General features: G+C 31.1%; 2 protein-coding genes across 6 annotated transcripts in view; one reads left to right on the top strand and one right to left on the bottom strand.

Annotated features, from left to right (window-relative positions):
• Positions 1-23,466, top strand: part of LOC126748603 (lachesin-like) — a 184,703-nt gene that overhangs the window by 83,686 nt on the left and 77,551 nt on the right. For 4 of the 5 annotated variants that reach the window (XM_050457948.1, XM_050457951.1, XM_050457949.1 and 1 more), the window contains one exon: positions 12,245-12,375. In XM_050457948.1, the coding sequence (XP_050313905.1) occupies positions 12,297-12,375 (79 nt within the window). In that variant the 5' untranslated portion in view covers positions 12,245-12,296. Of the gene's footprint in view, positions 1-12,244; positions 12,376-22,757; positions 22,995-23,466 lie in introns of those variants that run through there. The other variant, XM_050457953.1, reaches the window with a different exon arrangement.
• The window catches only part of LOC126748604 (beta-1,3-galactosyltransferase 5-like), a 41,375-nt gene that overhangs the window by 14,673 nt on the left and 3,236 nt on the right, over positions 1-23,466 (bottom strand). The window lies entirely within an intron of this gene.

The following is a 23,466-nucleotide window of genomic DNA, read 5'->3' as shown; positions in this document are numbered from 1 at the left end:
AAAATAAATTGGTTGTCGGACGCGCCTATTACATAATTAAAACGAGCCCTCAAAACTTAGATGGCGATATTTTTAATTTACTTAGAAAATGTCGGTATTTAAAGGAGGCACCCCCAGTGTCGCTGGTAAAAATGGCTGTCACTCAAACACCCTCAGGTTGCTCTAGTACAATACTTTCTCAATTTCCGTGTGGAGGATGATGTGACATTCCATCAGAAGAAGTAAATTAACAAAAGCACGTCCTTTTATGGGGTAGGTACATCTTTTAACCAGTTTGGTGTATGTTGCATCTTGACAGGCCAAATTTTATTATTTGACGAAAATTTAGCGTTATAAGAAAATTGATTGATAATTTTACTTTAATGCTTAATATTAATTAAAACAATTAAAATTATATTTAAAAAGTTATATTAGAACATTATTTCATGTTAAATTATTGTGCAAATAAATACCAAACAATATGATTCAAACTGATGAGAGTCGTGAGTTTTCAAACTAAAACTATATTCACATACAGGGTGATTGACGACCGGTAGTACGGAGCATTTTTCAGAAAATCTGGTAACCATGGTAACAGACAATGTCCATCGGTCTAAAATATTTTTAGTACTGCAGCGTTGCCATATATAGAAAAATGGCAAATTTTTAGATATTTTCATTCCACAACGAATGGATAAAAAAACTTACTTATACTACAAAATACTTCGTTAGTTATACGTTACTAATAATACTATTAACATTTATAAAATCGTTTTCTGGTGGATATATTCGTCACTCTTCTAATTTCGCTTTCATCTAGCTCTTTATTGGTGTTGGGTACATCCCTTTCTTTATAAAACTCAAGAGGTGTCAGATCTGGCGATCTCGCCGGCCAATCCCATGGTCCCATACACCTAAACCATATATCATCAAATATATCGTACAGTTCCGCCTTGGGAAGAGTGACGTTATCCAATATAATATTCTAATTAACCTTAAGAAAATCCTTTTTAGGGTCAAAAATTATGATGTTTAATTTAACAAGGTTAATTAAGGTTGTGCTTTCAGGCTAGTTGTTTAAATTCATTTATATCTTGATAAATTAATGAGGATGCATTGAGGTAATCACAAGTAACAATACATTTAAGTGTCATCTGGAAAACCTGTAGTTTACAGTACTTTAAAGCCTTGAGTAAATAAGAAGAATAAATAATAGAAAGTAGCGGATCAATAAAAGATCCCTAAGGCACTCCAGGTAATATATGCACTTCATTAGAAAAAGAGCTTTTAGAAAATATTTTTTTTTAACTCATCATAATATTAAATTTGCTTTTAATAAGTCATGATTAATAGAGAAGTTCAAAAGTTTATTAATTATTTTTATCGTGTGAATATATCGTGTATGAAGAAGTATATCGTATCCTATACAGTAGCATATATTACATATATGTCAGGTTCATTTGAGGTGTAGTGATCGAGTGTAAAGACTAGCTATATAAATCCTTTGTCAATTTTTTTAATGCCGAAATTTTCTCCCTTGTGTAAACAAAAGGGATATTTTACAGTTTAATAAATAAACGTTGATGAACAATATGCGATTGATAAATATACCAATTATTTAAATTTAAAAACTGTATTTTTGAAACTAGATTATGAAAAGTTGTCTAGAACTAAAAGAAACTGATTTTTTTTAAAAGTTTGATGAACTATAGAATTTTTATCACCTATAATTTTCTTAAATAGCCATTTTTTTATCCGGCAATTATTTTCTGCAAAAAATCGTTTTGCCATTAACCCTACCCTTACACCCCCCCCCCCCCACCCCACACAACTTACCAGTAAGAAATTGTTTTCACAAATCATTGTTTGCCAAAATAATATCTATGAATTACAGCTCGTTTCGTCGTTAATATCTGATCTAATAACAGTTTGTTTATTTAAATTTGATATAATTATATATATGTATATTAATAAATATTTAATACAAAAACAGTGGAATTAGATTGGATATTATGAACAAAAACCAGTGATTTTTCAAAAGAATTTCCTACTGGGCAAATGTTTGGGGTGGGTGGGGGGGTCAGGGTTGTGTTGATGAAAAACAATGTTTTTGCAGGAAATATCTATTCAATATTTAATTTAATAACACTGTTTATTTAAATGTGATATAATTTGATATAAAAATATATACTATAAAAACAGCGTTATTATATTGTATAATATGGATGAAAACTAGTGATTTTTCAAAAGAATTTCCTACTGGGCAAATGTTTGGGGTGGGTGGTGGGGTAAGGGCTGTATTGATGAAAAACAATGTTTTTGCAGAATATATATATTCATTATTGAATTTAATAACATTGTTTATTTAAATTTGATATAGTTTCATATATAAATATTTGCTATAAAAACAGCGTTATTTGATTGGATAATATGGACGAAAACCAGTGATTTTTCATCAAATATTTGAGGAGTAGTAACCTAGTTTAAAAACTATATATGTAAATCTGGTGCTAACTTTTAAATGCCGAAATTTTCTACCTTTTGTAAATAGAATCGTATATGATATACGTATATTCTACAGTTTAATAAATATAAATTAATGATATACGATTGATTAATATACCAAAACCAAAAATTTACTAAAAAATCGTTGAATAAATACACATATTTTTAACGATAATAATACATGGGGTGTTGCTTGGGATGGAACAACATTTTAAATACAGGGATTTACAATAATATTACCTAAATAACCTGAATTGGGGCTCTCAAACAAGGTGAACTACTGGAAAACTAGACATTAAGGATAAGAATATTAAACTAAACGTAAATAGAAGTAGTTACTTATCAACTTAAACTAGAAAATTTGAATGAAATAGTAGAAAAATTAGGAGAATAATTAACGTATTTACATCATGATAACAATATTTTCGATCGATAGAACTTTTATGCTTCCAATAAGAATTATAACCTGAAACTGGAAATGCCTTAATAGGTTAAAATGCGTTTAAAAATTATGTCATAAAAAACTGTTTATCACAAAAATGTGATAAACAAGAAAAAGAAATGCTCACCTTGTATTATTTATTCGGTCTGAAGTAACCATTAGGTAAGTTTAGCAAAGGGGATTTCGAGATTATGTACCCCCTAAGAAGAAATAATTTGAAGGAAATGAAACAAATGGGGTTCTCATGAGCGCGTACGTATAAAATTCTCTTTACCCGCTACCGCTGAGGAACTTGGATGTTCTGCAATTTAGACCATATTTCTCCCCGTCGCCCTGACGTTAATCGACTTCTCAGCTTTTGAACGGACACGCCGAAAAGATCTTTCTTGTCCCCCTTCAGCCCTTTTGCCCTTTAAAACAATCTTTTAATTGTCGCGTAGCCCCTTTATCCGACTACTATTCTTTTCAATTCCTACGCCACCATTGCTGCAATTATTCATTATCCAGATTATTCTCCTAATCTGTTTGTTCCATTTATTTTACGAGTGCTTCCGGTTTTAGGTCCGATTTTTACATATGGCAAGATCTATTTGACCGTTTTTTTTTGTTGTGTTCGCTTAATGGCCGATTAAAATACCATTTAAGAAGAAATTGTTTCCTGAGTGCGACCCTGAAATTTTTGAATTTAATAGAATATAAGATTAAAAAGGTTATATAAATGAGTGCGAAAAAGTAATTTCTAAATGAACCAGGTTATAGAGAAATTAAAAAATAATGAATTTTTATGTTTATATCACCCTCTTATTCTAAAATATCTTAAAATGCCAATGAAATTCTTCTGAAGAATCATTGTTTTTTGTACATATTATCCAATCTAATAACGTTGTTTTTATACTAAATATTTATATATAAAATTATGTCAAAATCAAATAAACAGTGTTATTAAATTAAATATTTAATATAAATTTTCTGCAAAAACATTGTTTTTCATCCACACAACCCTTACCCCCCCCACCCACCCCAAACATTTTTCCAGTAAGAAATTCTTTTGAAAAATCACCGTTTTTCGTTCATAGTATCCAATCTAATAGCACAGTTTTTGTATTAACTATTTATTAATATACATATATATAATTATATCAAATTTAAATAAACAAACTGCGTTATTAGATTAGATATTAATGATAAAACCAGCTGTTATTTATGCGTATTATTTTGGTAAAGAATGATTTTTGAAAATAATTTCTTACTGGTAAGTTGTGTGGGGTGGGTGGGGGGTTAAGGGTAAAGTTAATGAAAAACTTTTTTTTTTGCAAAAAATAATTGACATATAAAAAATGCTTTTTAAGAAAATTATAAATGAAAAAAAAATATATAGTTTTTTTATCTATACTTTGTTCACATAACCTTAAGGTTTTCGCGTACAACGTGAAAAAAATCCTATTTTTATTTATCGAAAGCAAGGCGTATCGCTATGAAAATTGTCGTAGCTGCTACAACTATTGGAATATTTATCAACCGTGTATGGTCAAGGTATATTTATTAAACTGTAGAATATACGTATATCATATGCGATTCTGTTTACACAAGGGACAAAATTTTAAGCATTTAAAAATTAACACGAGATTTACATATCTAGTTTTTAAACTCTATTACTACTCCTCAAATATTTGATGAAATTCTTCTGAAAAATCATTGTTTTTAATCTATATTATCCAATCTAATATCGCTGTTTTGTTACTACATATTTATGTATAAAGTTATATCAAAATTTAAATAAACGATGTTATTAAATTAAATATTAAATATATTTTTCCTGCAAAAACATTGTTTTTCATGAACACAACTCTTACCCCCCCCACCCACCCCAAACATTTTTCCAGTAATAAAGTCTTTTGCAAAATTACAGTTTTTCGTCCATAGTATCAAATCTAATAGCACTGTTTTTGTATTTAATAATTATTAATATATATATATATATGTATATATATAATTGCATGAAAATAAAAAAACCGTGTTATTCATGCGTATTATTTTGGAAAACAATCAATGATTTTTGTAAACAATTTCTTATTGGTAAGTTGTGCGGGGTGGGTGGGGGGTTAAGGGTAAAGTTAATGAAAAACGTTTTTTTTTGCAGAAAATAATTATCGTATAAAAAATGGGTTTTAAGAAAATTATAAATGATAAAAAAAATATATAGTTTTTTTATCTATACTTTGTTCACATAACCTTAAAGTTTTCGCGTACAACGTGAAAAAAATCCTAATTTTATTTATCGAAAGCAAGGCGTATCGCTATGAAAATTATCGTAGTTGTGTCATTTTTTATCGCAAGTAAGTGAAAATTAAGTTTTTTTAAGTTCAGTCATTAAATTTTGAAAAAAATTTAGTTTCTTTTTATTTATTAAATTAAAATTACATCATAATAAATAATTAAAAATAAAAAATTAAAATATTTAATTTAAATAATATTTACAATAAATCCTTTATGGACGCCATTGGCAATTTTTTTTTAATTAATAATGCCCTCTGATGCATAAAATACATCTGCATGTTAAAAAAAATATCTGCATTATTAGTAAATAGTATACAGTATACATTACCATGTAATAAACCTTCTTGTTAAACTTGAATAAAACATAAACATAATATTAAACTCCTCAACGTATATCACGCGGATATTTTATCTAATATTTATAGTTTAAGTTTAACCAAAATGTACATCTGGTGTAAACCAAAAATAGACGTGCATTTAGCTATCGTGTGTTGCTTGGGAATGATAACTAAATTATGTCTGTCTTGTGTAAACTGTGCAAAAACACACATTATTTTCGGATAATTCAGACAGCAAAAATGGAATGAAGAAGCCATATAGAGAACAGAGAACGAAAAATAATTCTGGACACCTTGTGTATGTATTATTTTAAGAAATAGAAGAATATGCTTCGTCACTGAAATCCTTGTCACATAACAAGGATTCTTTTGCTTTTCTGTTAGCATCAGGTCCGTGATCCATCTTAACCCTTTTATAAGCAAAAGCTTTTCATTCCATTTGGGGAAATAGAAAGTTTCTTTAAGCGTAACGTGATTTTAATATCATTAATTTTAACCTGGTCTGACCTGCCGACTTTCATTAATCCATTTACTTTATTAGACGTTTGTAAATACACCAAGCAAAAACATAACATTTGGGTTTTTGTCCCATTTAAAATGAAAAAAGCTGAGTTTTCGGAGGAAGCCAGTCATTGTGTTTCGCCCGGAAAAGAGTCGAAAAGCAGAACGTGTATTAGATAAATACAACGAGAACGATTTTAAAATTTTTAAGGCTTCGCTTGTCGAATCCGTGGGTTTGTTAAAAAAATATCAAAGGAAATTGCCGGTATTGTTTAAGAGTCGATTTTACGGCATTTTCCACCAATAACACACTTTTCATTTATTTAATTAAGTCCAACCTTTTGAAATCGCCAGTTTTATGTGTTGATATGTTTATTTATAATTGAAATTCAGCCCTTCCTCCTCTCCTCAATGGACCCCAATACCCAATTTCGATGGGATAACGACTACGTTAAAGCTTTTGCATTAATGCGAACTCTCGCAGCATACGTATCATATTTAACCGATTAGTGCATACTGAATTGAGATTAAAAGTGATAAAACTCTGTCCTTTTAATTAGAGGTGCGTATATAGAATTCAATCGGAATATATTAAAACAAATTAAATCATTACGTTAATTGTTTATAAGAGTTGTAACATTTTTAGGTTGATCGCTACTACTTTAGATCCTAGTCATCGAGGGTATCAGGAGTTGCTCCTTTATTTTAATGAAAAAAGACTGATTTTTCGTTGTTACATGGATCTTCTGTTAATGATAATATTAAGTCTTTAATCCTTCGAAATGTGAATTTCTTCATGATCTATTAACTAGCATATTCCATAGAAATCTTATACTTGTCAAGAATAGAATTAAGGAAGGGACTAAACTTTCAGTCAAATATCAGTAGGACCTGAACATTCCTATTTTTTCAAAAGTAAAAAATTACGGTTTCTATGCTGGTTTCTTGAAAAATTGGATCATTTTTTCAGAACTTCTTGAAAATTAAATTGTTTGTTATTTGTTGCAATATTTTGGCATAACTTCCCTACAATGGCATTTAGAGAAATTAAAGTAAATTCGCATTAATATTAAATATTCTTCAGAATTTGTATTTAGTCATTGATAAAATCTACAAAAATATTTTGTCTGAGTTTTGAATGTAAAGAAATGAGGTTTGCTGCTCTGTTTCTTAAAAAATTAGACAGTTCTTGAATCAATATCTTATGAGATATCTGCTAATTAAATAATTGTCTGGTAATTACTGGAATATTTTGACATCAATTCCCTACTATGGCATTCAGAGGGCTCAGAGTAATTCTTTATCTAATATCAAAAATTCTAATATCAAATATTCTTTGGGGTTTTCATTAATCCAACCTCTTAGGCTGGCAAGAATACAATTCTTCTGGGAACTGCACTTCCAGTCAAATATTAGTAAGGATCTAAATATTCTTTTAAATGGTTGATAAATTGTTTAAAAAAAAAGAAATGTTGTTTTTTGGTCCGTTTCTTGAAAAATCAGACAATTTTTCAGAACCTCTTCCAAAATATCTAATAATTAAATTGTTTGTGCTAGAATATTTTGACATAACTTCCCTAAAATGGCATTTAGATGGCTCAGAGTAAATTCCACAAATGTTCATCTATTCATCAAGATTTGCATTGGATCATCTTCGTTTTCTTATAGTTCCTATCATTATCGTTGGTCATATTAGATACAATAGAAACCTTTAGGTCTTGTCAGTGTAATTCAGTTATAATTATCGGGTCTGTTTAGGCGAAGAACCAAAGTTTATACGCGCAGAAAATAGACGATCAGTTCTTGGGGTCAAAATCAAAAAACCATAATGTATTTATATAGTCGCGTTGTATATCAGTATAGTGTGTTATATACCACATATTTGTCAAAATTTATATGTAACTGAACCAATTGCAGAAAAGTTACGGTAGTCACGTGATCTAGAATTTAAATGTCAATTATCTGTCAAAATTTAATAATTGTAGCCTAAATAAACTACAAATATCAAATTTCGACCACAATCGGACTAATTGCAGAAAAGTTACGGTAGTCACGTGACCTGAAACTCAAATGTCGAATATCTATCAAAATTCATTAATTAAATCCTAAATAAACTCTAAATACCAAATTCCAATCCAATATGGTCCCAACCCAACCACAACTGGACCAATTGCAGAAAAGTTACGGTAGTCACGTGACCTAGAATTTAAACGTCAATTATCTGTCAAAATTTAATAATTATAGCCTAAATAAACTACAAATATCAAATTTCAACCGCAATCGGACTAATTGCAGAAAAGTTACGGTAGTCATGTGACCTCAAACTCAAATGTCAAATATCTATCAAAATTCATTAATTAAATCCTAAATAAACTCTTATAGTTTCGTTAAATTTTCAATGAAAATTATCCGGAATTAAAGTTACCGTCTAATCATTTCAACCTCGTGGTGACGTTTAACTGAATAAAAACGCAGGAAAATAGACTTGTTTTAAAAACACGCATTTTTTCGGTACTTCTAATGAGGTTGGAATTGTGAAATTTTAGTACCTGTTGTAAAACAAAATTTAGGATCCTATAGATGATGCTTTATTTTCTAATAATGCATAGAGACGCAGCAAATAAATAAAAGGCAAAAATTCAAATATCTCAAAAACTACTGATGTTAGAAGAATTCTAATTACACATGAATAATTAGTTTATTATAGTATTTCAAATCTAAAAATATAAGTCGTCCAAGTGGCGCCACTAGAAAGTTATTAAATAAAATATGATTTTTGGGTCGGATCTTCATGGGAAAAATTAATTATTGCTCGCCCTGTGTATTCACAAAAATTTCCCTTATATGATATTTGAAAGAGAAATAATGAAGCTCATAATTTTTTTCCGATATAAGTACAATTTACCAAAAAATTACAAAAAACCGAAAAGGTCAAAAAAGTTCCAAATATGCCATTTTTTCTATGAAACTAAGCATTTTCGCCAAAGCATTTTTTTTATTCAAATAATAGTTTAGCCTTTCAAGCAGTTTGATTTTTTTTTAACTCACTTTTATTTGCTTATAATGATTCACCCTGTGTACGGATCTGGTCCAAAAAGAATACAGCTCTTACGCCCCTAATAGCCTTTATAACCTGAAAATTTCAAGTCGCTTAACGGTTTTAAATTTGAGTTCTCGTGACCTAAAGGAATTTCACCGATTTCTTCAAGGTAGTAGGGCTTCCTTCGGTCGTACCAGAAAAAAAAATTTTGGTGGATCCGTCATTCTTAATGTGTTGAGAGGTGACATGCCAAAATTTATTGTTTTACTACCCATACAGCCAAAGATCTGAATATTTATATGCCAAAAAACACGAAAATTAGGATTGGAAGTGGCGCACATACAGTGAGGAAGCACAAGTTGGAACAAATTCAGGGATGTCTTCAAAAAAAAAAACGCTCGGACACGTCGATTTTAATTTGTTGTCGCCGACTTTTTTGATGGTGAATTCATGTATACAGGATGAACCAAAAATAAGCAATGAACATCACCTTTTTAAATGGAAACACCTATTTTTATTCCGCATAGAATTTTAAGTATATTTTGTATACCTTATACTAACATTATTAATAAAGTTGCAACTATTTGGGTCATTTCAGCATATTCAAACATGTTTTTTTGTAGTTTTTTAACAGGTATATTTTGACACCTTGTCACCATTTAATCGCACGGAAACTGTAAGTATTACTTTACGTAAATGTCAGAAAGTGTCAAGTGCAGTTGCAAAGTTTAAAAGTATGGCGCGTTTAACTAAAAAGTAGGATATGGCGACAAGATTCGAACACAAACCAAAGTTTGCGATCTATTTAACAATAAGTACCCAGAGAGAATTACACGTTCGGTAGTAAGGAAAACTGGAAAAAGTTCAGAAATTTTGGTCGTGTTAGAGACGAAACAATTAGATGTTTTGCTTGATTTACAAGAAAATCCACATAAATCAACTCGACAAGTTGCTGCAGATCAGTCGGTTAGTAAATCATGTCTTCTAAAATATTAGCGTAGGAATAAATGACATCCATATGAAATTCATTTAATTCAGGAGCTTATTGAAAATGATCACATCCGCTGAATAGAGTTTTGCGAAATAATGATGAATAAATGTCATGCAAACCCACAATTTTTAAGTAAGATTGTTTTTTCCGACGAGCCAATTTTTTTTAAAATGGTTCTATAAATAGGCAAAATGTTTGTTATTGGGTACCAGAAAATCCACACTGAAGTATGGAAAGTCACACACAAGTTCCCAAGAAGTTAAACGTATGGGCAGGAATTGTGGGCACGTCAATTGTGGGTCCCTATTTTAGTGAGGGCGCACTTACCTCTGAAAAATTAGAGTCGCTTCAAAACCAGATAATACCTAGTTTAATTGCACTTTATCCAAATGTTCGTATGGTTGTAGATTCGGTATGGTTCCAACAGGATGGCGCCCCCCCCACACTATTCGCGAGAACAGTACGAGATTACCTTACCAACATTTTCCCAAATAGATGGATTGGAATTGGGGGGAATTTTATTGAATGGCCAGCAAGTTCGCCAGATTTAACCCCATTGGATTTGTATGTCTGGGGTTATCTAAAGTCTAAAGTTTATTTTGATAAACTTGAAAGTTTAGAAGAATTAAAAAAATAGAATTAGAGCTGAAATACAACAAATCCGGCCTCAAACAATAAGTAAAGTATTACAAGAATTTGAATATCGATTTGGTTACTGTCAGGAAGTTAACGGTCAACAATTTCAACATTTATTTTAATTTTTTTGTTTTGTTATTTATAAAAAATTTAATCGCAAATTTTTTAATATTTATTGAGGTTAGATATAGGACATGGTATACAAAATAACTTAAAATTTTATACAGAATTAAAAAATGGGTGCTTCTATTTAAAAAAATTAAGTTGATAGTCGTAGCTCATTTTAGTCCTAATTTTAATACATGAATTCATCATCAAAAAAATCTATGTGATGCTGTGAATTGCTCCGAGTTTTAACTAATAAAACATAAATTTAAGCTCAAATATTCTCTTTTTCCAAAAAAGGAAATTTTCAATTCTCATCTTCTTTATTAGTCCTAAGGAGTGACAAATTCTAATTGAAATTCCAAAGGCTTCAGTTAAACCGAAATGACGCATGCTAAAAACTTCTTGCACCCCGTAACAATTTTAATTGGCTCCCAGAAATGATGTTTTAGCAATGTTAGGATCATTTACTGAGCTAAACGTATTTTCTCGCATTAAAATTATTTTAGTTGCGGAACTCCGGCTTGCCTTTAATTTCCAATAATGGCTCGGTGGAAGGCAAAAACAATTTGAGAATTATGTGGAAACTTGCTTTAAGGTTTTTCGCCTTTTTACAAGTCCGGCACACTACGTAATCCGTTTGCTAAAAGATATTTTAGATTCAGAATTCCTCTTTTTAGTACGGGACTACGGGGGGTGGGGGAGGGTGAGGCAAGGCTTCGTTTAGCAAGCCAAAATTAAAATAAAATCGATAGCAAATAAAGCCAATTTGTATTAGTGGAATGCTCGGAACTTATAGTTTTAATCAAAACAAGAAGCCTCGTATAAAGTAAACGTATTTAAATTTTGTTTTAAGCTATTTAAATCTCTTCTATTTGTTGCCTCATCCAACGAATCTAAATTAATAGAGCTATAGCATTTTTCAGTATGTAAGGCCAGTATTCTATTTAGTGCAGTGCAGTCTTTGTTTTTTGTCAATCATTAGTGGCCTATGAGGCAAAGTTGAAAAGGATTTTTTAATTAAGCACTAAGAAGTATAGAAAAATGTACAGAACTAAAAATGAAGATAATTAAATTTTAAGCAGGCTGTACAATGGGGACCAAATTTGAACCCGAATTTACCGCAATTGAGTAACTGCAAAAAAATTATTTGTCCCCTCGATTGTACCGCTTCAGCCCCCAAACGGTAAATTGCATATTATTTAATTAATTTTTGTTTATAAATAAAATAAATTATTCAAGAGATGCTAAGGGGGGGATACACATTTACCTACTGTACTATTTATTATATTTCAGTTGTCATAAAATAAGCAAAATCTTAAATAGAAAAGCTGCATATAGTAGTTGCAACCAAATGGATATTAACTTCTTTTTATTGTCTCACACTCTACGTTTAATTCGAATATTTAAAGTAAGTCTGTCTTTTGCAGGACCATGAACGTTCCAGCGGCAAATAGTCGAAGTTAATTGAACCGAGCAACCATGCATACACCACAAACTTTTAGCGGTAATTCGATTTGCCCCCATCTGGTCTATATTCTGCTATTACTACAGTGTAATGGTAAGTCATTTTCTATAAAGTTCGATTTTATTACTGTGCCTCCCGAATAGGTAAGTCTCTTTTTCTACTTCCGAGCGATACAAACTTTTATATTGAATTCGGTTTGTTAGGTACGGCCTCGATCAGATTCGCACTTATGTTTGCTTAAACTTAGCTTGTTTATCAATAAGACTTTAAACGCATAAATAAGGCCTTTATGTGGGAACTTTATCGGTTAAAATGTGCAGGTAAACGGGTAAGACCCCTTAAAGAACACGTTATGATTTAAAAAAAATTAGTTCCTTATATTAACTCCGTTTTGGGTAATCGGACATTAGGCATTAAGTTTCATTTGGTTGAAAAATTCAAGAAGACAATGTCATCAGAAATGGTAAGCTGCCGAGTAAGAAATTAATACAGCACTCAGTACCATTAACCATTTGCAAACTTTACACATTATAATTGAAAAAATAACTGAATAGAACATAATTACGCATCGGGCATAAATATTGCTACAATTGACTCAAGATACAACGACCAACCAGTCTGGATCAGTTTTTTTTATATAAATAAAAATGGCCCCAATACTAAGAAGAATTATTCCCAATTGTATGGAAAAATTTATTTAATGCACCATAATATGCTTTCATATTTTTTAGAAAAAATTATACATGCAGGCAATCAAACGCCCTATTCAGATCACAAAAGATCCTAGCAAAGAATTGCTTCTATTTCTGATGGCTTATCTGCCTTTCAATAAAATGATGTCATAGTTGAACAATTCTTTCTAAACTGCCATGCTGACAGAATTTTGTATTTATCAAAAAAAATAGAGTATCCTAGGACAGTTTCCTTTTTTATATATAGGCATTATTTTATGTTTCTTTATAATAGTTGAAAAGCAACCCTTATTCAGAGGGATAATAATAAAGGTCTGTTAAAACTTGCGCGATTAGTTTTAAGATCTAATGCAATCAGAACCACATGATTATTTTTTGTGATTTCGGGTATAGAGAAACGCTATTTGTATTTCTAGCTACTATATCAGCCTCATATTCCAGATTCTTTTTAATATTTATTACTACATCTAAGGGTGCTTGCTAAAAAAAAATATTTTCTGCAAGCACTATAGGGGTGAAATGATTATGAAGTCATGGTGAATGAATGAAATTTTGACTATTTAATTGGGAACAGTCCAGGGAATCCAAAAACACCTAAAGATTGTCTTGATCCAAGTAACAATTTGCAGTCACCTAAGTTGAGATGACTCTTATTTTCACTAGTTGCAACGTTTTTTTTCAGTGCAAAATTTAGTTGGCTTTGCAACGACGTTTATTTTCGACCAAACTTCGACGTACTGCACCTGTATCGCAACTGTTGTCAAACTCTACTATTTTGACAACGTATTTTTTTACTATAGATGGTGGCAGTAGTAATTTACACTTAAAATAACGATGTGCAGACGTGTACAATTTTTCGAATCAAAAACCCAGTAAGAACAACGTTACCTTATCGTTAGCGAATGGGTATTACATTGCCTGATCGTATGTCATAAGCATTTTTCGCTGTAGAGGGAGCTTTTTCACATGTTAAGAGTTTTAGGAAGAAGATGAAAAACAAAGGTAGAGAGAATAGGAGAAAGAAAAAATATTCAATTCAACATAACCTACTTAATCTATATTTTTATTTTCATAAATCATTTTTTGCTTGGAATTGTGTAGAATCAATGGAAGTGCCGGAAGATAGCAGTGAAAAGGTTTGTATTAAATTTTATATATTTAAAGTTTAAAATACTCGGTTTCCTTCATGGTTCCTATATCCTACTTTATAGTCTTTCTTTACATAAGAGACTAACCAGTTTGAAACATGGTAAATTAAATAAAGTTTTATTTTTTAGGATTTATATAGCAGCAGCAGCAATGAGAACTCAGAATGTAATATTAACATTATGTTCTGAGTTTATATTTTTCGAAGAGCTTATAAATTTTTTAGTAACTAACGTGACTAATCTTTAAACGTGCTGCATACGCGCAACAAACTGCAAACAATAATTGAAATATTAAAATTTTAGGTTAGGTCCATCCGTTCTTCCTCTTGCTTTAGGCCAACCAGGGACAACAACAAAGGGTTTCTTATGTAACCAATAAAAAAAATTACTATTTTTTTTCGAAATCCGCTATAAATTTAGGGCGCGCGTGTTATTTATGGCTAAAATAACATCTTTTCACAAGAATTAAGTCCTTGTAAATCTTTTAAAATAATTCACTACATTAAAATACATACAAAACAAATATTAATAAGGACTATTCAAAAGATGGATTAAAAATATTGTATTTTTGGAGTAGCTGCCTACTGAAGTTATCTATTAGTTTATTCATAAAAAAGTAATTAATTTTTCTGTCATTATGGCATCCATCTGTCCAAAAATCAGTAACTCTAAAAACGTTGCAAAACCGTTTAGAAAGTTAACGGGAGTCACTGAGTAACGTTGAGACAACCAGAAAAATCTCTTTTAAATTGGTGTAAAACGGGGTTTTCTCTACGGTTAAGACAACGTAACAATGCAACGTTGCGATGCAATTTGCAACGTTGTCGCGTCTTTTTCGGGAGTTTGATCGAGAGAATCTAAATGGAGCTCAGCTTTTTCTCTTTCTATCTAAAAAACGAAAACAAATAATAACAACAAGGATGAAAAAAAGTAATTTTTATTATGGACAATATTATTTAATTTGAATTATTTCTTTAGATAAATTATAAAATTAGGCATACTTTAAATTTCTTATTTAGTCGCAATTTTTTGGACAGAATCTAGTTTTTGGATTTAGAATATTTATAAATTATAAAATGCAGTAAAAACTGGAAAAATATCCAAAATTCGACTTGTTGCTTATGTTTCGACCTGCAAACTCATGTTAGTCCCAAATATCCTAATGAAATTATTTTTTTTTGGTTGTAATTACCCTAAATAGACAACACAAATACCATTTTAGACCTTAATTAAAAAATGTTCGTTTTTAAAGATACTTCGGTTAATTTTTAAAATTTAGTGTAGAATGACCGAAGTATCTTTAGTTACCCATTGATCTATTAACTCCACTGCAAAAATGAACTACTGAACTACAGCCTTTTTCTAAAACATATTTTCTACTAATTATATAACAACAAAAAAGTCCAGTGACGATCGCACGTTTTACAACCACAGTATTTAATATTAGCAATGGATGGTATACACGTGAAAAATATAGCGTTAGTCTTTTATACTAGCGCGTTTAATTTACGCTGGCTTAAATTCCGACGACTAATTAACACAAACTACATAAATTGCATTAAAAAATCGCTGGTCGCGGTGTTAAAATCATCCTGGAGGGCTTGTGTACATTGCCGCAACACATAAATGTTATACCATAATTAAATACCCTTTCTAGCTCCACTGCATGCGGTGAGGGATGCACACGATACCCTACCACATACAACTCTATATTAAATAACATTGCTTACACCTACGTTACAATTTCACGCGTTCATAATTTTATTACTCGATCTGCAGACCCGCTAAGGCATTTTAAATTACCTGTTATATATTGCTTACAAGGGGGATGGATATTATAACCTTACAATTACCCTAAATGTTCTGCTTTCCTATTTAATATTTAACTTTATTTGTTACCCACCTAGTAGTGATATTGGTTTAGTTCCTCAGGTTCTAAAAGCTTAATATACGCATTTCCGATATATCATTGATAAATAGGTTGAATAAGGAAGAAACAATACTTGCACAGTTTGAATTATTGCTGTTTGACAAAAAACAATAATTTTTTTTAAAAGATCATCAGGTCATCAGCTTCCAGCTTAGCCGCGACCTTGGATTTATGGCTTTATGGTAATTACTTACAATTTATTAAATTTAAAGAAAATCAGATCGAATACCAAAAATCTGTGTGCCGAATTTCAGATAAATCCGACTTAGTACTCTTTGGCCTTATAGGTTCCTGCATATCGTACGTTCAAGCAGTTTTCAAAAGATGGCTCCACATACCAATCTTAAGAAAGTGAGGTTAGCTTTGGTTGGTTTTATTCAGCGTTGCCAATTTGGTGTATTTTTTACTTTAAAGTTGGATTTTTTCTTTTCAGTCTCTGAAGACAGTTAAATAAGAAACGATGGCGAAAAATTAATCATACTGCTTGGAATAACTTTATTTATTTTTAATTTATTTGTAAAAATATTTTTTTAAATATTCTAGGCAGTTAAACTGGTTGGTAGATCAATTTTTCTGAAATTTCAGGCACTTTCAAATGCTTGGAATAATTACTGAAATTATTGGTGAGGTTCCAATTAAAATTATTTTACAATTACAGGCAGTGGATCCATAATTTTTTTAAGATACAAACAAAAAAATCAGAATTTGTAATAAAAAGTAACCAAAAAAAAAACTACCCCAACCAAAACAGCCGAAGCTACCTCAATTTTTCACTAAAACAGATGTTTTTGCACGCAAACCCATCCTCAGAAATCACACTATCATGGTGTAAAAAAATTATTCGAATTTCTTAAGTGGTTTTCAAGTTATGATCAAAATTCTCTCATGTTTTCACACGAAATTGTTTGGTAAGAAATGCCTTTTCTTGGACTAAAATCCTTTTAAGATTATTACCATTATTTCTTAAATTATTCTCAAGGAAAGTTAGAATTTGTGAAGAAGAATAGCAAAAAAACACCTTAACCAAAACAGCCCTAGCTACCTTAGTTTTTAAGCTAGAATGACATTTTTAATCTCAAATCCATCTAAAGGAATTATACTAAAATAATGTGAAAAAATTATGAAAATAACTTGAGTAGTTACCAAGTTATGACCGAAAATGTCGGCTAATAAATAAAAATCTTTTAATAGCATCATTCAAAAGACGCTAAACTTGGTGCCTAGAATAATTAATTTATTCATAGTTAACGTTTAAGTTCAAATTAATTCCAGGCAGTTGAACCATAGATTTCTCACCATTTCAGACACTTTAATTAATATTGTGCCTCAAATGCCTGGAATAATTAATTAATTACTTTACAGTCAATGTTTAAGTTAAAATTATTTTGCAATTCCAGGAAGTCAAACTGTACATTTATCACCATTTCAGACACTTTAATTAATAGTATGCGTCAAATGCCTGGAATAATTAATTAATCACTTTATAGTCAATGTTTAGGTTAAAATTATTTTGCAATTCCAGACAGTCAAACTGTAGATTTATCACTATTTCAGACACTTTAATTAATAGTATGCGTCAAATGCCTGGAATAATTAATTAATCACTTTATAGTCAATGTTTAAGTTAAAATTATTTTGCAATTCCAGGCAGTCAAACTGTACATTTATCACCATTTCAGACACTTTAATTAATATTGTGCCTCAAATGCCTGGAATAATTAATTAATTACTTTACAGTCAATGTTTAAGTTAAAATTATTTTGCAATTCCAGGCAGTCAAACTGCAGATTTATCACCATTTCAGACACTTTAATTAATATTGTGCCTCAAATGCCTGGAATAATTAATTAATTACTTTATAGTCAACTGTTTGCAGTTTCAGGTAGTCGAATTGTAATTTTAGGCACTTTAATTAAAATGAAGCGTTAACTGCCTGGAATAGTTGATTGCTTTATTAATTAATTAATTAGTACTTGGAAACTAATGTTAAGAAACTTGTTAACTAATTGCTCCTGATTAGAGCCTCTTGTCTTTTCAGTCTCTGAAGATGGTCAAATACGAATACGAAACGATGGCAAAAAATAAATCGTACTGCTTGGAATAATTTTATTTATTTATACAAATATTTTTTTAAATATTCCAAGCAGTAGAACTGGTTGGTAGATCTCTTTTCCGAAATTTCAGGCATTTTCAAATGCCAAATAACTACTTCCATTTAAAATTATTTTACAATTACAGGCAGTCGATCCATAATTTTTAAAAGACATTCCTAAAAAAATTAGAATTTGCCCCAACCAAAATAGCCCAAGCTACCTTAGTTTTTAAACCAGAATGACGTTTTTGGTCTCAAATCCATCCTCAAGAACTATCCTATAATGGCATTAAAAAAATATGAGTAGTTACCAAGTTATAACCGAAAATGGCGGCTAATAAACAAAAATCTTGTAGTTGCGATATCGTTCTACAAACTTGGTGCCTAGAATAATTAATTCATTTATTCATTGATAGTTCACGTTGATGTTAAAATGAATTCCAGGTGGTCGAACTATAGATGTCTCACCATTTCAGACACTTTAATTAACATTATGCCTCAAATGCCTGGACTAATTAATTAATTACTTTATAGTCAACGTTTAAGTTAAAATGATTTTTCAATAGCAGGCAGTCGAACTGTACTGACTGCCTGGAATAATTGATTGCTTTATTAACTGATTAATTAATTAATTTGCACCTAATAAAAAATTAATAACATTAGACACTTAGTAGTGTCTTGACAATTCGTAGCGTGCCTGTCTCTTCAGTAGTCTGCTGTTTGTGGAAGTCTCGTGTTTGAATTTAACTGTTCGCTATATCCATACAAGAAGACGCAGTGTATTTTATTTTATTCTGTTTGGCATGACTGAGTAATTTCAAATCTGTTATTTCAGATAGAATTAGGTAAAACGTTATCGGCGTTTTAAAGTTTTTATTTGAGTGTCCGTTGCACGCTAATGCACGGGTATTTCAAGAAAGAAATTTGCCAGACGTGTATATACATTACATAATAACTCTCATACTCTATGTGTAAGCTCTAATATAATTATAATATTAAAATATTATATATTGTATGTATAGAAAAATTGTAAATTAAAAACCTATAGTGTTTCGTATAGAAAATTTAATCAGTATTCCCATGAAAAAGCGGAGGGTTGAGCTGCTCCTAAATCGGTATTGTAAATGCTTAGCAAACATCGTGGAGGCAGTTAATATAACCTCGCTAATTAAGAGCTGAGTCGAGAAAGCAAAAGGGTAAGATTCTCATTGATGTGTGGCACATGTAGCGGAATTGTGATTCTAAGGTGGTAAGTTAATTATTCAGATCGTCGGAACAAAAACCTTCAACGTGCAGCAAGAAATAAAACAAATTCATAATGGAAACGCCGCAAAGGAGGGGTGTAATGCACTAATGCGAGTTCGCCTTTCTGAATGCATGGCATACGGGGGTACGTTTTTTCTTTATTTAATCTTTTTTAGGAGTTGTAATTTGGGTGTAGACTTTTATTTAATTTGAAAATTTCAATTCTTTTTTCAGGGGCTTTGCTATAAACCTATTTTTTAGTAAACTTTGTTTAAATACTTTAAAAGTTCCTTTCTAATCAGGGCCACGTAAAATAATTTAGGAAGTCAAGAGCATTTACAGGTATCCCAAGATCCTTTCTAGACAATTTAAGCTCGCTTATTATTTGGGTGACGGTTACGTGAGTTTAAAGTAGAGAAAAGGCATCAATATTATAATTTCTTTGGTGTACCGCGAGAGGCAGATGCACGGCAAAAGAGTAGGCGAGCCTTTACAGTTTGCCGAACGAAAAACTTAGACACGAAAAGTTTCACTAGAGCCGGTCTTATGGCTCGTAACCTAAGAGGAAAACTTTACTTTAATATTGTTTGTTTTGACGTTAAGCCCGGCTCCTGTCACTTTCATCCTGACAGTTGTTCGGAGTAGCGTGAGATGTTCCCAACAATATTTGCTTATATTTTAAACTTATTACATAGTTTCGCATATCTTTTCGAAGTTACACCGCTAGCTACGCCTGAATCATATCTTTTTTCCTTGTCATCCCGCGTTATAAATTTTTCTTTCATTTTCTTTGAAAACTTACATTTAATATGAGACTCTATCCCAAATAGCACATATACGTACTAAAGACGTATTTTGTACGTACTCCACGGCATAATGTACGTCCACTTTTCGCAGGATTCTGTCGTCATTCTGATGTCATATGTACGTACTTCTAGGACATTTTACGTCATGTATTGGACATAATATGACGTATCTAGGATGTTTACGCGACTCCTTTTCTTGTGTGGTAAAATGTTTTCGATGTCCGTTTTTGAGGCCAAAAATGGGCATCAAAAATGCCGTATCGAATTTTTTCACCAAAAATTTATTTTTTTCGTAATCAAACTAAGTATACCAGCATCTTATTTGGGTCACCTACATTACAAAAACACCGGGTTATAACAGGATCCGAGCAGAACTAAGGGAATGAGAGCACTTTGAAAATCGTGAAAAAGTCGTTTTCGACGTCCGTTTTTGAGGCCAAAAATGGGCATCAAAAATGCCATATCTCAGCTACTAGAAGAGTTACGAACTTGCGGATGGTCTCGTTGGATTTAGAACGACGAAGCTAAGACAAAACCGTTCGAATTTTCCCGATAGCTCCCATAGAAGCCGAGATATCGACCTTCAAAGTTTGGAATTTTTCATTTTTCGGGTATACCCCCCCGTATCGAATTTTTTCACCAAAAATTGATTTTTTTTCCAAATCAAACTAAGTATACCAGCGTCTTATTTGGGTCACCTAGATTACGAAAACACCGGGTTATAACAGGATCCGAGCAGAACTAAGGGAATGAGAGCACTTTGAAAATCGTGAAAAAGTCGTTTTCTACGTCCGTTTTTGAGGCCAAAAATGGGCATCAAAAATGCCATATCTCAGCTACTAGAAGAGCTACGACCTTGCGGATGGTCTCGTTGGATTTAGAACGACGAAGCTAAGACAAAACCGTTGGAATTTTCCCGATAGCTCCCATAGAAGCCGAGATATCGACCTTCAAAGTTTGGAATTTTTCATTTTTCGGGTATACCCCCCCGTATCGAATTTTTTCACCAAAAATTGATTTTTTTCCAAATCAAACTAAGTATACCAGCGTCTTATTTGGGTCACCTAGATTACGAAAACACCGGGTTATAACAGGATCCGAGCAGAACTAAGGGAATGAGAGCACTTTGAAAATCGTGAAAAAGTCGTTTTCGACGTCCGTTTTTGAGGCCAAAAATGGGCATCAAAAATGCCATATCTCAGCTACTAGAAGAGCTACGACCTTGCGGATGGTCTCGTTGGATTTAGAACGACGAAACTAAGACAAAACCGTTGGAATTTTCCCGATAGCTCCCATAGAAGCCGAGATATCGACCTTCAAAGTTTGGAATTTTTCATTTTTCGGGTATACCCCCCCGTATACCCGATCCGAGTATTGCTTGTACTTCTCCAAGAATTTCGTTAAAATTTGTGAAAAAAAGTAATCCTCACCTAAAATGAGACAAAGTTTCAATTAACTTGCGATAGATGCATGCACTTTAAAATATTTCTTTTATTATTCTGATAATCTTGAATTTTATAAATCCAAAATTAAATCTGATAAATCCTAATACCATGAAAATGATGATCCTCATTTAAATTTTCAAACACTAAAAATGTTTAGAGTGACCAACATCAAAAAGACACAACATTTTTGAGTATTGTGACCATATGCATTAGCAGTCCAAGTATATTTATAAATTCGTGGCCACTCTAATTCTTAACGTCCATATAAAAATAACGAAATATCACCAAATGCCCCTATCAGCAATTACCTAGTGTTTAATAGAAATTACCATATAAACGGATGAAACTATCAGAACTTAAACAAAGGGGGAGAGTTAAATGGCAGCAATATGGCCCTATTCGTAGTGTATGTGTTTTGTGTTTTATTCATATTATGCAAATGATCACTTCGCTGACACGATCTACTGACGACAAATGATTTGTCATTTACTAAATAATGCAAATGATTTTAGTAGGGGGATTTCTCTTCATGAATTAACGAATGTTTAATATTTTAGTTTTGAAGCGTTTACAATATTTAAGTGCCTTTGCTTAAGTAGATAATGGACTTCTAATGTATATCTGTGATATGATCTAACCACTGGTATATGTGCTATAAATAGAAGATTAATAAAGGAGGAGAAAAATTCTTAATTTTAGAAAACGATTATTAGGCCTAATAACTCTCCTATTTTCTAAAAAAACTGGTCAATTTATTCAGTTTCCACTCAGATATAAATGGAATCCCGTAAGCATTTAAATTATGTATAAAGTAAAACTGAGTCAATCATAGACTTATAACCAAGGATACACTCAACATGTTTGCGTAAACCGAAATTATACACGCATACATATATTTTCGTGATAATGCCAAGTTTGCGCGTGCTTTCTCGTAGCATTAATTTTAGTTTCTCAAATACATGTTTATAATATCCGTAAAGTAACAAAATATTTAGAAATATGACATATATAATATTTATAAATAAAAAAGTTGGGCAAAAAATGCTATGATACAACAAGGAAAATACTTTATATGATAGGACTCAGTCGATAATGGAAACCCAGCTATTTATCTTGTAAAGTTCGTACCAGCAAAGTTAACATATTAACATATAGGTATTTTATTCTGTAAACATTGGTACTATACATTCATTTATTGCTTGATTACGATGTTGCAGCGAGACGTTAGTGCATCCCGAGAGTGTTTATGTCCGGTTTTAACCGTTTTTTCCAGTGTTTTATACGATTTTTGTATTTTTTGAAAATTTTAATACAGAAAAAGCAATATTTCGAACGAAAATGTGTCTTTAGACAGGTAAGAAAGGGGTCTGACGATCCAATTTAAATTTATTTTTATCGGGTTAAAAATATAGTTCACATTATTTATTAAGGAATAAAAATCAAAATTTTAATTTTCTAAAATTACACAAGCAACACAACATATATTATTATCGTTTAATATGTATTCATTTAACGATTTTTTATCAACCAATGATCAACCGTATATGATCAAAGCATATTTATTAAACTGTAGAATATAAGTATATCATATTTACAAAAGGGAGGAAATTTTGGCATTTAAAAAAATTAACACGCCATTTAGTTATTAAACTTAATTGCTACACCTCACATATTTCATGAAATATTGATTTGAAAAATCACTGTTTTTTGTCCATATTATCCAATCTAATAACGCTGTTTTTATGCTAAATATTAACATATAAAATTACATTAAATTTTAATAAACAGTGTTAAAAAATTCAATATTAAATATACATTTTCTGCAA

This window comes from Anthonomus grandis, chromosome 22 (genome assembly GCF_022605725.1).
Source record: "Anthonomus grandis grandis chromosome 22, icAntGran1.3, whole genome shotgun sequence".
NCBI classification, from domain to species: Eukaryota; Metazoa; Arthropoda; class Insecta; order Coleoptera; family Curculionidae; genus Anthonomus; species Anthonomus grandis.
Note: the sequence above shows the minus strand (reverse complement) of the source record. Positions and strands in the feature narration are given on the sequence as shown.